At 38.5% G+C, this 12,935-nt stretch overlaps 2 protein-coding genes across 7 annotated transcripts in view; one reads left to right on the top strand and one right to left on the bottom strand.

Annotated features, from left to right (window-relative positions):
• The window catches only part of gsdmeb (gasdermin Eb), a 102,431-nt gene that overhangs the window by 57,564 nt on the left and 31,932 nt on the right, over nucleotides 1-12,935 (top strand). The window lies entirely within an intron of this gene.
• Nucleotides 7,308-12,935, bottom strand: part of stk31 (serine/threonine kinase 31) — a 36,001-nt gene continuing 30,373 nt past the window's right edge. Inside the window, exons 25-26 of one of the 2 annotated variants that reach the window (XM_081389476.1) lie at nucleotides 7,687-7,758; nucleotides 7,308-7,567 (exon numbers count right to left, since the gene is read on the bottom strand). In XM_081389476.1, the coding sequence (XP_081245602.1) occupies nucleotides 7,463-7,567; nucleotides 7,687-7,758 (177 nt within the window). In that variant the 3' untranslated portion in view covers nucleotides 7,308-7,462. The remainder of the gene's footprint in view (nucleotides 7,568-7,686; nucleotides 7,759-12,935) is intronic. The other variant, XM_081389477.1, reaches the window with a different exon arrangement.

Below are 12,935 nucleotides of genomic sequence, written 5' to 3' on the forward strand. Positions count from 1 at the left end.
AAATGTTGAATATGAATGGTTTCCCTGATTTGTTTTATTTATTAAAATTCCCTTTATAAAGAATCTATTAGGGAACTTTCAGTTTGGACATCTATAACAATTTTATCAAATAAAACCAATAACTGGATCACGCATGAATCTATCTATGATATAATAATTATCAGTTTCTTGAATTTTCAGATACATCTTCAGGCAGTCACCTCGATTTTAATCTTGCGCGTGTTGTCCAGTAGAGGGCAGCGTCAACACATTAAAGCATTTCTTTGAAACAGAACTATATAATTATAGATGTTTTTTCCCTTTATATAGGCCTATTGGTCAAGGGTCTCTAAAATGAAAAATAGTGAAATGATTTCTGAAGGATCATGTGACACTGAAGACTGGACTAATTATGCTAGTTATTTTAAATTGTAAAAATATTTAAAAATATTACTGGTTTTGTTGTATTTTGGGTCAAATAAATGCAGCCTTGGTGAGCATATAGACTTCTTTTAACATATATGTGTATATACATATACACTGAACAAAATGCAACACTTTTGTTTTTGCCCCCAATTTTCATGAGCTGAACTCAAAAGATCTAAGACTTTTTCTATGTACACAAAAGGCCTATTTCTCTCAAATATTGTCCACAAATCTGTCTAAATCTGTGTTAGTGAGCACTTCTCCTTTGCAGAGATAATCCATCCACCTCACAGGTGTGGCATATCAAGATGCTGATTAGACAGCATGATTATTGCACAGGTGTGCCTTAGGCTGGCCACAATAAAAGGCACAAAGGAGAAGTGCTCACTAACACAGATTTAGACAGATTTGTGGACAATATTTGAGAGAAATAGGCCTTTTGTGTACATAGAAAAAGTCTTAGATCTTTGAGTTCAGCTCATGAAAAATGGTGGCAAAAACAAAAGTGTTGCGTTTATAATTTTGTTATACATACCGGTACATACCCTTTTTAACAGATACTTACATTATAATTGGTATAATTTGGTATAATTTTATATGCTAAGGTATTTTAAATATATATATATATAGTAAGGTATTATGTTCTCTGTTGATAATAAAATATATTTCAGAAACTTAAATTTCTGAAAAGTGTCTGTTAAAAAGTAAAAACGAAAGACTACATTCATGCATGAAATATTTTCAGTCTATTATAAGGTTAATAATGTGTCTGTGATTTAATGAAGATACAACTGTTAATATTCGTTTCTGCAATGCATTTAATTCACAAACACTGTATAATGAATTGAATAGGCTTTATGCCAAACGTCACATGAACAAACAGAAAAACAGGTCTCATTGCATCCGCTTGTCAGAGAAAGCGTTAATGACAGTACGAACTGATGGACTATAGACTTTTGAGGTAATCGGCTAAACTATCTATTTCTTTTAATTGTTGTTGTGGTGTTTTATTAAGTGTAAATATTAAAATGTTAGTAAGAAGAAGAATTTTTTTTTTATATCAATCTGCATATATGATGTACAATCGATTATGCTCATCTTTGCTCACTCCTTTGAAGGTATCTTGAGTAAAACGGCTTTATATTTAACAGAGCATATACAAAAGACCTAAAACAGAAGCAACGCGACCTGTTTTACAGAATACAGAAGTTTGTTGCGCATAACCCCCATAGTACAGAACATAATGAACGCCGTTGTGGTGAGAAATCGAGTCCCCCCCAGGAATTGGTCTCCTTAAGTGATCCCATTAGTTCAACGGTAGTTTTTTAAGCGCCTGATTACAGTTCCTGCAAAATCACATAATGATTTCTGTCATAATGAATTAAAATGCATTATAATAACCATTAATGACCTTTTAAATTTCATGGTTTATAGACTAGTATATAACTGACGCTATAGGTTGTGAAATCAAGCATTTTTTTAGTTAGCTTACGTTTTAGAATAGCATACATCTACAAGATCAGCCTATTAGCTAAGCTTATATTATATTAGGTATGTTTTTTGCTTTCAATACAGTTCCCAATTACATTTTCCAAATTAAGGTCAAATTTGTGTGTACTTAGCATGACAATTAATTTATTAAAAATGTATTATAGTATTATTATAGCCTATACTGTACCACATTACTATTATTGTGTAAAATTAATATTAAATTACTTTTATAGAACATAGTATGTTGCTTCTAAAAGTTTGTTTTATAATGCAATACATAAGAATTAATTTTAAATTTCAAACATGTTGTTTGTGCACTTAATGTAATAAACATCATAGAAAGGGGTCATATAATGATACATGCACTTTTACAAGTTGATTGTACTGTAATGTGTGTTGGCAGTGCCTGTACACAACCATCATAAAATGATAAAAATCCATCCAGTGTTTTTTTTTTAATCTCCTTATATGTTTTCCAATCTCTAAAATCAAGCCGTTCGACCTAGTGACGTCACACGGTCGGACGCCCCTCCCACGATTTGTGATTGACAGCAGCGTTTCAACACAGACCCGCCCTCGCTCGTGAGCGAGCTGTCTGTCATCATAGTCCGCGCGGTCATTGTTGATACGCTGGAGCACTGTCTATGAGCAGAATGGCGTCTTAGTGATTGTGGTGTTCTGTTCTTGGGTGCAATAAGGAACACAGCATCATTTTGATGTTCCTAAATCCGAACCGCTGAAGACGCAGTGGCTGAGTTTTGTTTTCGAAGGGAATATTCCCCACGATCAACGTCAATGCTTTCATGTTTGCGCGAATCATTTCACACACCAGACTGCTTTACAAACAAGGTAAAAGCTGGTTTAGCTAAGAAGCTGCTCCTGAAAAAAGGATCGTTACCAACTATTCGTGTTCCTGCTGCACCCCCAGAAGAAGAAGTGAGTGTAACGTTTTATTAACCTTTATATTAATATTTATATTAATCTTTGCAAATCGCTTGCACGCTTCACAATGAATGCGGCTATTTTTACACTCAGGGTACATTACGGCATGTTTTCTATGTACGACGATCTCAATATAATTCATAATCCCACGTTTATAACGATCAACGCGTTATGGTTATTGTGTTATTATTACAAATGGTGTATGGACAGAACAGAGGGGCGGGGTGAGCAAAGCTCATTATCATTTAAAGACACATGCACTTAAACGGTGTGATGAAAACAGAGCTGTTTTTGACCAGGTAAAATTAGTGTTTTCTTACAATACTAATGAGAATTTTTAATTAAAGTATATAACAAACTTTTAATTTAGACCCTAAAGAATCATATTAGCTTGTACAAAAATGGCATTATATGACCCCTTTAAATAAGTTATAATTAGTCGAGACATCACAATAACAACTTTTAATCAGGTATTACCGTCTGGGTCCTAAAGGAGACCCAATTCCTGGGGGAGGACTCGATTTCTCATGACACTGTATAGGATCAATGGTTTAAAGCTGCACACTGCCACTATCTGGTCACCGCTGACATCGATTGGTGGTTGATAAAAATCTTCCATCATCATATTGGCATTTTCTTGAATCTGAAAAGACACAATCAAAAAGAAAATCTTTGTAACTTTGTATAACATGAAAAAGAGAGAGAGGAAATTATACACAACCTTTTTAATTTAAAGTTTTTATAATCTTCTTTGTAATGTATGACACACAACTAATAAAAGCATCATATTTAGTCTCCAGCTAAATGAAAAATGTGCAGTGTTCTAACCGGATGCTGTCATGTTCAGTGCCTGCTTCCTCATTTGTGGACTCAGGAATGCTTCCTGGTGTCTCTCTCAACAGCAGACTCAGGAACATGGGTTCAGGACTGTTTCTTTTCCCATACCTGAGAGAGGTTAGGACAACAAGTATGGAAGCTGGTTTCTGCCACGGAATAAAAAATAAAAAAGGTAATTGTGACTTTTTATCTCCCAATTCGGACTTTATAACGCACAATTGCATGTTAATATCTCACAATTCTGAAAAAAAAGTCAGAACTGAGAGTTATAAAGTTCGAATTGTGTGATATAAACTTATAAAAGTTATAAAGCCTGGTCGTCATCTCGTCGTGGCGTGAACGCAGCATAAATCTCACAATTCTTACATTTTTTCTCAGAATTGTGATATTTATGCTGTGTTCAGACGATGTCATAATTACCGTAATTTCGAGATGGTGACCCGTGACGATCTATTCAGAGCTGTTCACTTCCTTGAATTTGGAATTATGTGTTTCTATGACAACACCAAAATTAATCTGCAGCGGTCAGGTGGTACAAGTCAGAGCTCCCAGAAAATTCAGAGTTTACAAGTTGTAATTACGAGTTCTACGTTCTCATAATTACGGTAATTCCAACATGGACTGGACAGACACACCTATAAACTGGCAATTGCGAGAAGAAAAGTCAGAATTGTAAGATTAAAAACTCGCAATTACCTCTTTTAATTGTGTTTGTATCTCACAATTCAGACTTTTTTCTCGCAATTGTGAGTTTACATTTCTCTTAATTGAGATATAAACTCGCAATTGTCAAATTTCGGGGGGGAAAACACATCAGAATCGTGAGATGAAAAGTTGCAACTATCTTTTTATTTTTTATTCTGTGGCAGAAACAATCTTCCATAACTTACAGCTACAAAAGCATCAGAGGAAATAAAAAAGGCTGTACAAAATTCTCCAAAATAAGAGAAAGTGTCACTTGTTTTATTATTATTTAAATTATGAAAATATGAATACCGTAAAAATTAAGGGCCTATTTCTTTGTATTTCTTTCTATTTCTACTCAATTTCAGCTTTGCTAAATATTTTGCTATTGTCCTGCTTTCTGTCTTTTACTGATTATTACACTTTTTTTATCTTACCTTTGTCGTGTGATGAGCTTGATATAGTGCCGCAGGGCAGTGTAGTATTTGGTCAGGTCCTCTGCAGGGATGACTGTGTCTGCTGGTGTGTATGGATATGCTTCTGTGACTGTCACTATCCACATTGCAGCAATGATCATGAACATGAACTGAAGAGAGTGCATCTAGAAAACAACGAAGAAGATGAAGCTGACTCTGTAATACATATGGGATCACATGATTCATGCATGCAGCTAAAATGTAAATTTAGCCTAGTTTTGAACAATTTGAACAACTCTCTGAATAATTTTAGCATGGTAATTGATATATGACAATGTTAATGTATTTGGTCCTGGGCTGGCGGAATAGATCTGCTACGCTACTGCTGCTGAATTGCTGCTGTTATTGATTATTGCTGTTGTAGTAGATTATTGTTGCTGCTGATCTATACAGGTGGAGCTGGGGAAGGTGGAGAGTTTTAGACGAACTCTGAAAGCGCGCTGCAACTGCTATAGTGAATGGTAACCAGCCATTTAAATGTTGAGAAGCAAGGTCATTGGCTGCAGATAGCCAACAACATGAACCACTCAGCTTGTGCCAAGTAGTTAATGCTGTGAATATCATCATCTTGCGTTAAGGACCCATCAGCCTGCGCTATCTAGAGTTTCATGACAGAACTAAGCATTTACACAAACTATACATTACATTTTTTTAAAGATATAAAACAAAATTGTAAATAATGAAATAATTTGTATTATTATTAATTATAATTAATTGTCACTTTCCCCTTTCTGCTCCTTTATGAATTGTAAAAATAAAAAAAATAAAAAATTGTATAATGTAAAACAAGTCAGCAGGCTTGATCTTCTTCTTGATCTAAGAACTTCACTTTCCATAAAACCGAGTGTGTGTAATATAGGCCAAGTTTTCCCATTGTGTTTAATTGTTCACACGTTTACCTATAACAACTACAAAATATAATGGTGATAATAATGAAATTGACATTTTTAATTGTAGAACAAATTACAAATACTGTAATTATTTAAGAGGGATTATCATAGGCTACTTTTCTTTTGTAAATTTCGAATTTTAACTTTCACATTAACAATGATGACTTATACAAGATTAAAATAAAAACAAAAATGTTATTTTACTTACCTTCCTCTGGCAGAATGTGTATTTCTTGAGAGGGTTTAACTGACAGAGCAGCTCCCCGTGCTCTCAGGTGTTGTTGTCTGTCTGAGGGCGCTTACTCGTGTTTTATAGAAGACCTGAAGCACGCCTCTCTTTTGATACAGCTCTTAACACTATAAGAGGGCGTGTCGATGTATAAAATGCATTATACGACAACTTTGTCAGAAAGAAAGAAATTCTCAATCGTCCTGAATGCAACAAACAAGCATTCTGGCTTGTCGCATCTCAAACTCAAAAAGAATTGAGGCTGTAATCGCTTCAACATTTACTCACGTCACGTCGTTCCAAACTTGGTGACTTACTTCTCCTGAATACAAAAATATATTTTGAAGAATGTTGGTAAATAGTTTTGGTTACCACTGACTTTCAAAATATTTTTCAAATTAAGTTTGACAAAAAAGAAAGTCAGTATGGAACGGAGAGTAAATGACGTCAAAAATCATGTGTCTGTAAACGATGCCTTGGTCCGAAATTGAATACTTCTGGAATTATTTCATTTTTTTCTTTAAAATAAACTTATCAGAAATCTGTTTTTTATTTAGTCGTATAGAGTATAAATTGATGTGGATTTTTTAAAATAGCATTTTAACAAAAAATAAATAAAATAAAATTAAGGGGTCTAAATACTTCCTTAATGCACTGTGTCCTTATTTTCTCTTAAAAACAGTTGAAGCCATATATTATAGTGCTATGTTCTATTAAATTACCTTGGTTCATAATTCAGTTGAGAGCACTGTATGGCTCTGTGGTCTGATTTCCAATAATTGAACATCATCATGTTACATAACTTTTAAACTCACCCTGATGAGCTTCTTCTTAAGTGCCGTAAATTGTACCTTTCATCAATATTTCGACTGATGCGTTTAAAAAAAAAAAGTGGAGTACCAACTTCAGTTGAAATACCAGGTGACCTATCCAAGGTCAACAACCACATAGAGACTCAATGTAAAGGGTGATTGTGCTGTGCTCAAAATACTAATAAAAATGCGGTTTTACTTTCTCTCAAATTTGTTGATGAAATTATAAAGTTATTATACACTCGTATAATTCCTGTGAAAATTCAGTAGAATGCCAAATTGCTCTCCTTTTCAGAATTTATGGGTCACTTTTTGATGATCCTGGAGAAAAAACGAGGACAGAAAGATAAAAGATATTATGGAGACACTTTTCGAACGGACAATTTCAAAGTAAGGTCTTGTCAGTGACTAAGATTAAAGCTGACAGCCTTTTATGTTACACTGATCGGATCTGGAACAGGATAAAACATCACAAAATGGAAAAACCAAGCATATTCTTCCTCTTCTCTGATGCACATAATGAACTGTATTGACAAAGATTCCCACTTTATTCTGCCTTTATATATTTATTTTTATTTATTCAAGGAACACGAAACAGGGTGTGAGGAACAAACGAACACCTCTGTGGGTTTTTTTTCTTATGAGAAAATTATAAAGAAAAAGGGTAAAGAACGCAAACATGAACACATTTGATTTTTACACATCAACTGAGATGAAGTAGTCATCTTTTAGGGCTTCGGAAGCAGACAGTCTTGTAGAGGAAATCAGCAGCTTTGAGAGGAGTTTCAGCAACTGAGCATCCTGTCAGAGATACATTAGATGATTGAATCATTTTGGAGTAATCATTTTAAACTTATATTAATATTATACATATATATTTATCATATAAATATATTTATCAGCTCTTATATTCTACATACCAGATCCAAACCAGTGAACTCGACATTTTGATGCTCATTCTCTAGAGTTCTGCTGAAGTCTGGAACATGCAACTGTGAACAGAAAAGTCTACTTTACTGACAGAAAAAGACTAAGATTTACAGAAATAGTTATTTTTAAAGTGCCCAAATTATTTTATTTTAAAGGCTTCTTGTTTTGGAGGTCTCCCATAATAGGTTTACATGCATTCAAAGTCAAAAAACACTTTAATTTTCCTATAATATACATTACAGCATCACCTCTTTTCAAACAGCTACAGTATATTACACACTATATGAAAGGTAAAATCTGAAAAAGCATAATAGAGCCACTTTAAAGGGTAACTCTCGCCAAATTGCAACCTAGGCTATTTTTGTTAATCTACCTGAGTCAAATATTCGTGTAAAAGCATAATTAGAATGGAAACGCCACTTTTAAGTTTGACCGTATTTTCGTTTTCGGTCAAAATGCCTTTTGAATGTGAGTGCTAGGGGCACTACAGTGATAGCATCAAAATCGCTATTTTTTAAAAACTAAGAAGGCTCGACACAACATGAAACTGTGCTTGAAGTATCACCAGGGGCTCTACACATGAAATTGAGCATTGACAACATTGTTCACAGTTTACGAAAAAGAAAGATTTTGTACGACTCACTTTATCAGTTAGTGTTTCCGTCTGCAGGCGAGTCAAGTCAAGTCATCTTCATTTATATAGCGCTTTTAACAATGTAGATTGTTTCAAAGCAGCTTTACAGAGATAAACATATAATTTAAGGTAACAGAGATTGTTTTGATTTTATAGCGGTTCTTTAATAAAGTTATTTTCCAGCTAAAGTTAGTTTTAGACAGTCTACAACAGTTGTTAAAATCCTTTATTGTTAGTAAACTCTGTGTACACAAACAATGTTGTCAATGCTCGAGTTCACGTGTAGAGCCCCTGGTGATACTTCAAGCAAAGTTTCATGTTGTGTCGAGCCTTCTTAGTGTTTTAAAAATAGCAATTTTGATGTTATCATAGTCGTGCCCCATGCACTCCCATTCAAAAGGCAATTTGACCGAAAACGAAAATACAGTCAAACTTAAAAGTGGCGTTTCCATTCTAATTATGCTTTTAAATGAAAGTTTGCCACGGGTAGATTAACAAAAAGACCCTAGGTTGCAATTTGGCGAGAGTTACCTTTTAAAGATACCAGTTGATTTTATATTTTTGTATCTTATAATTACATACTTGCGTATATTTTTAATATAACTGTATATAATGGAAATTATATATATATATATATATTAGGGGTGGTGAAAAAAATCGATTATTGATTAATCGCGAGTATGTTATGGACGAGTATGAATCGATTATCAAATTTTCAAAAATCGATTTTTTATAAAAAATAAAATAAAATAAAAAATCCACTCTGCGTGCATTTAGAGCATGTTATGTTATGAGAGGCGAATCACAACTACTTCAGAAAACCCAGCACAGTATAGGAACTACCAGGCAGTGACGTATGTGTACGCTGAAATAAAAAGTATTTCACCTCAGAAAAACGGACGTTCCTGTCCTGTCAGCCGTTATACTGTACTCGTAGCGCACACTCTTCAATTGCACGCGCAAATGCGGAGGGGCGCGCCGTGTATCGCTTCACTGTATAGTGCAAAGTGCAAAGGAAACTACGAGCATGCAACGTTGTTACGTTGTAAATTAGTAAGTCATGAAATAAAAGTAAAATACCAATAAATCACGTTACTGGTACGTCGTGTGTTAGCTGAGAAGGATTTGCATGCAGGCATGATTTTCATTCTATTCACCAGGAGCAGTTTCCATGTTTCATTAACAGTTCTTGTTAGTATTGTGTATTCACCATGGTAACTGTCGTTTCAATATTAACGCCAAAATGCCACTTTATTTTCACTTTGTGTTATTTTTTATATTTGTAAAATACTGTGGTGGCTCATACCAACATTGTATTAAAAGCTAGTTTGGTTCAACTTGATGAGTCACAACACAATGTGATGTATTCATTTCTGTGTTCTACAGAACATAAGCTACATACAAATAATTCTGAAGTTATAACTACACGACACAGAAAGTGCTTTGAGTTGTTACTCAATAAAAGAGTTAAGTAATTCAGCAGCTGACTTTTTTTAATACTGCAATCACTTAGTGTATTTTTGTTTACTGTTGTGAACTGGAAAATCAATAATCGCTAATCGAAAATCGTTAATAATCGAAAATCGACTGTAATCGAATCGGGACTTCAATAATCGTAATCGAATCGAATCGGGAAATCAGACAGATTAACCACCCCTAATATATATATATATATATATATATACACACTCACCTAAAGGATTATTAGGAACACCATACTAATACTGTGTTTGACCCCCTTTCGCCTTCAGAACTGCCTTAATTCTACGTGGCATTGATTCAACAAGGTGCTGAAAGCATTCTTTAGAAATGTTGGCCCATATTGATAGGATAGCATCTTGCAGTTGATGGAGATTTGTGGGATGCACATCCAGGGCACGAAGCTCCCGTTCAACCACATCCCAAAGATGCTCTATTGGGTTGGGATCTGGTGACTGTGGGGGCCATTTTAGTACAGTGAACTCATTGTCATGTTCAAGAAACCAATTTGAAATGATTCAAGCTTTGTGACATGGTGCATTATCCTGCTGGAAGTAGCCATCAGAGGATGGGTACATGGTGGTCATAAAGGGATGGACATGGTCAGAAACAATGCTCAGGTAGGCCGTGGCATTTAAACGATGCCCAATTGGCACTAAGGGGCCTAAAGTGTGCCAAGAAAACGTCTCGGTTACGTATGTAACCCTCGTTCCCTGAGTAGGGAACGGAGACGTTACGTCGGATGACGACGAATGGGGTTTCGCTTAGAAATCCTATCATCTTCGAGTATATAAAACGAGCCAATGGCAAAGAAATGCCATGGGTCTGCGGAATTTGCATAGCGTAACTCCGCCCCATCCTGGGAGTATATAAGGAAGTACGCTGGCAACATGCAGATATGTCTTCGCTGAGGAGCCGAGACTGAACTCAGGCGTTCCAGCGGTACAGCGGAAGTGGCAGGGAGACGTAACGTCTCCGTTCCCTACTCAGGGAACGAGGGTTACACACGTAACCCAGACGTTCCCTTTCGTTGTCACTCCGAGTTATGTCGGATGACGACGAATGGGGTTCCCAGTGTAATCACGCCACCTCTCGACTGTCTTCCAGTGCCCTGCGTAAGTCTGAGCTCCCTGTCGTGAGACTAGCACGGACGAAGGAGTCCTACTTAACACAGGAATACCAAGGTACACTGGGAAGCATATCCAGTGGAAATATGCAATCATGCCCAACCCGAAGGGGGGGACTTGGAATACACATATGACCCCGAAGGGCTGCATACGGAATAACACTGGGGTGTCCAGCCGCAGGTGGAATATTTCAACCCCAGGGGTGGCAAGGTGGCTTGCCAAGGGAAAGACACATGCTCAAAGAGGCTTACAGTGGAACTACACATGTGGGGGTCGCCCGGAGGGGAACCATGCACATGGAGGCACCTAGCCAAGCGCGAAAGCTGCCGGTGGCATAACTCTGGCGTTGACGTCGTCAGTGCTGGAGGAGACTCAGGGCTTATTAGGCTCACCTGAGGAAAATATCGCACATATCCCGTCCGTGGAGAGGAATGGCGAGCAAGCGAAGACACCTGAGCAGAATCTCTTACCGGCTAGTTGAAGCGAGTACATGAGAAGAAACTGGCTCCACTCGGTGATTATAGAATCTCGCGAATGTGTTAGGTGTCGCCCAGCCTGCAGCTCTGCAGATGTCTGTTAGCGAGGCGCCATGCGCTAGAGCCCAAGAGGATGCCACACTCCGGGTGGAGTGGGCCGTCACACCAAGGGGGCATGGTCGACCTTGCTGCTGGTATGCCAAAGCAATGGCGTCCACTATCCAGTGAGACAACCTTTGCTTGGAGAGAGCCTTTCCCTTCAGCTTCCCACCATGACAGACAAAGAGCTGGTCTGAGGTCCTGAAACACTGCGTTCTGTCTACATAAGCACGGAGTGCGCGTACTGAACAGAGCAATGCCAAGGCTGGGTCTGCCTCCTCCAAAGGCAGCGCTTGCAGGTTCACCACCTGGTCTCGAAAGGGTGTGGTGGGAACCTTGGGCACATATCCGGGCCGGGGTCTCAGGATCACGTGAGAGTTAGCCGGTCCGAATTCCAGGCACGCTTCGTCAACCGAAAATGCCTGCAGGTCCCCTACCCTCTTGATGGAGGCCAATGCAACCAGGAGCGCTGTCTTCATTGACAGGAACTTAAGCTCCACTGATTGCAGAGGCTCAAAGGGAGCACTCTGCAGGGCAGTTAAAACCACTGAGAGGTCCCAAGAGGGTACGAGGGGAGGACGAGGAGGAATCAGTCTCCTGGCTCCCCTCAGGAACCTGACGATCAGGTCGTGCTTTCCTAAGGACTTACCATCAACTGCGTCGTGATGTGCGGCAATGGCGGCAACATACACTTTCAGGGTGGAGGGAGACAGCCTTCGCTCCAACCCTTCTTGCAGGAAGGAAAGCACGACACTGATGGGGCATTTCGTGGGTTCTAGATTTTTAGAAGAACACCAGTTGACGAAGAGGTTCCACTTCAACGCATAGGCATGTCTCGTGGACAATGCTCTAGCGGGGTGATGGTAGCCACCACCGCTGGTGGTAGGGTACTCAAACCTGCCTCATCCCGTCCAGGAGCCACACGTGGAGGTTCCAAAGATCGGGACGAGGGTGCCATAAGGTGCCCCGTCCCTGAGAAAGCAGGTCCTTCCTCAGAGGAATTGGCCAGGGAGGTGCTGTCGCGAGGAGTACTAGTTCTGAGAACCAGGTGCGGTTGGACCAATATGGGGCAACCAATATTACCTGCTCCTCGTCCTCCCTGATCTTGCGCAAGGTCTGCGCAAGAAGGCTCACTGGGGGAAACGCATACTTGCGGAGGCCCTGCGGCCAGCTGTGCGCCAGTGCATCCGTGCCGAGCGTGCCCTCGGTCAGGGAATAATACAGGTCGCAGTGGGACGAGTCGTGGGAGGCAAACAGGTCTACCTGTGCGTCCCCGAACTGATCCCAAATCAGCTGAACCGTCTGGGGATGGAGTCGCCAATCTCCAGCGAGAGGCCGAAGCCGAGACAGCTCGTCGGCCGCCTGGTTCAGGTCTCCCGGGATATAAATGGCACGAAGCGACCTCCGATGCTTCTGACTCCATA

Source organism: Scardinius erythrophthalmus (assembly GCF_964197995.2).
Source record: "Scardinius erythrophthalmus genome assembly, chromosome: 16".
Taxonomy (NCBI): Eukaryota; Metazoa; Chordata; class Actinopteri; order Cypriniformes; family Leuciscidae; genus Scardinius; species Scardinius erythrophthalmus.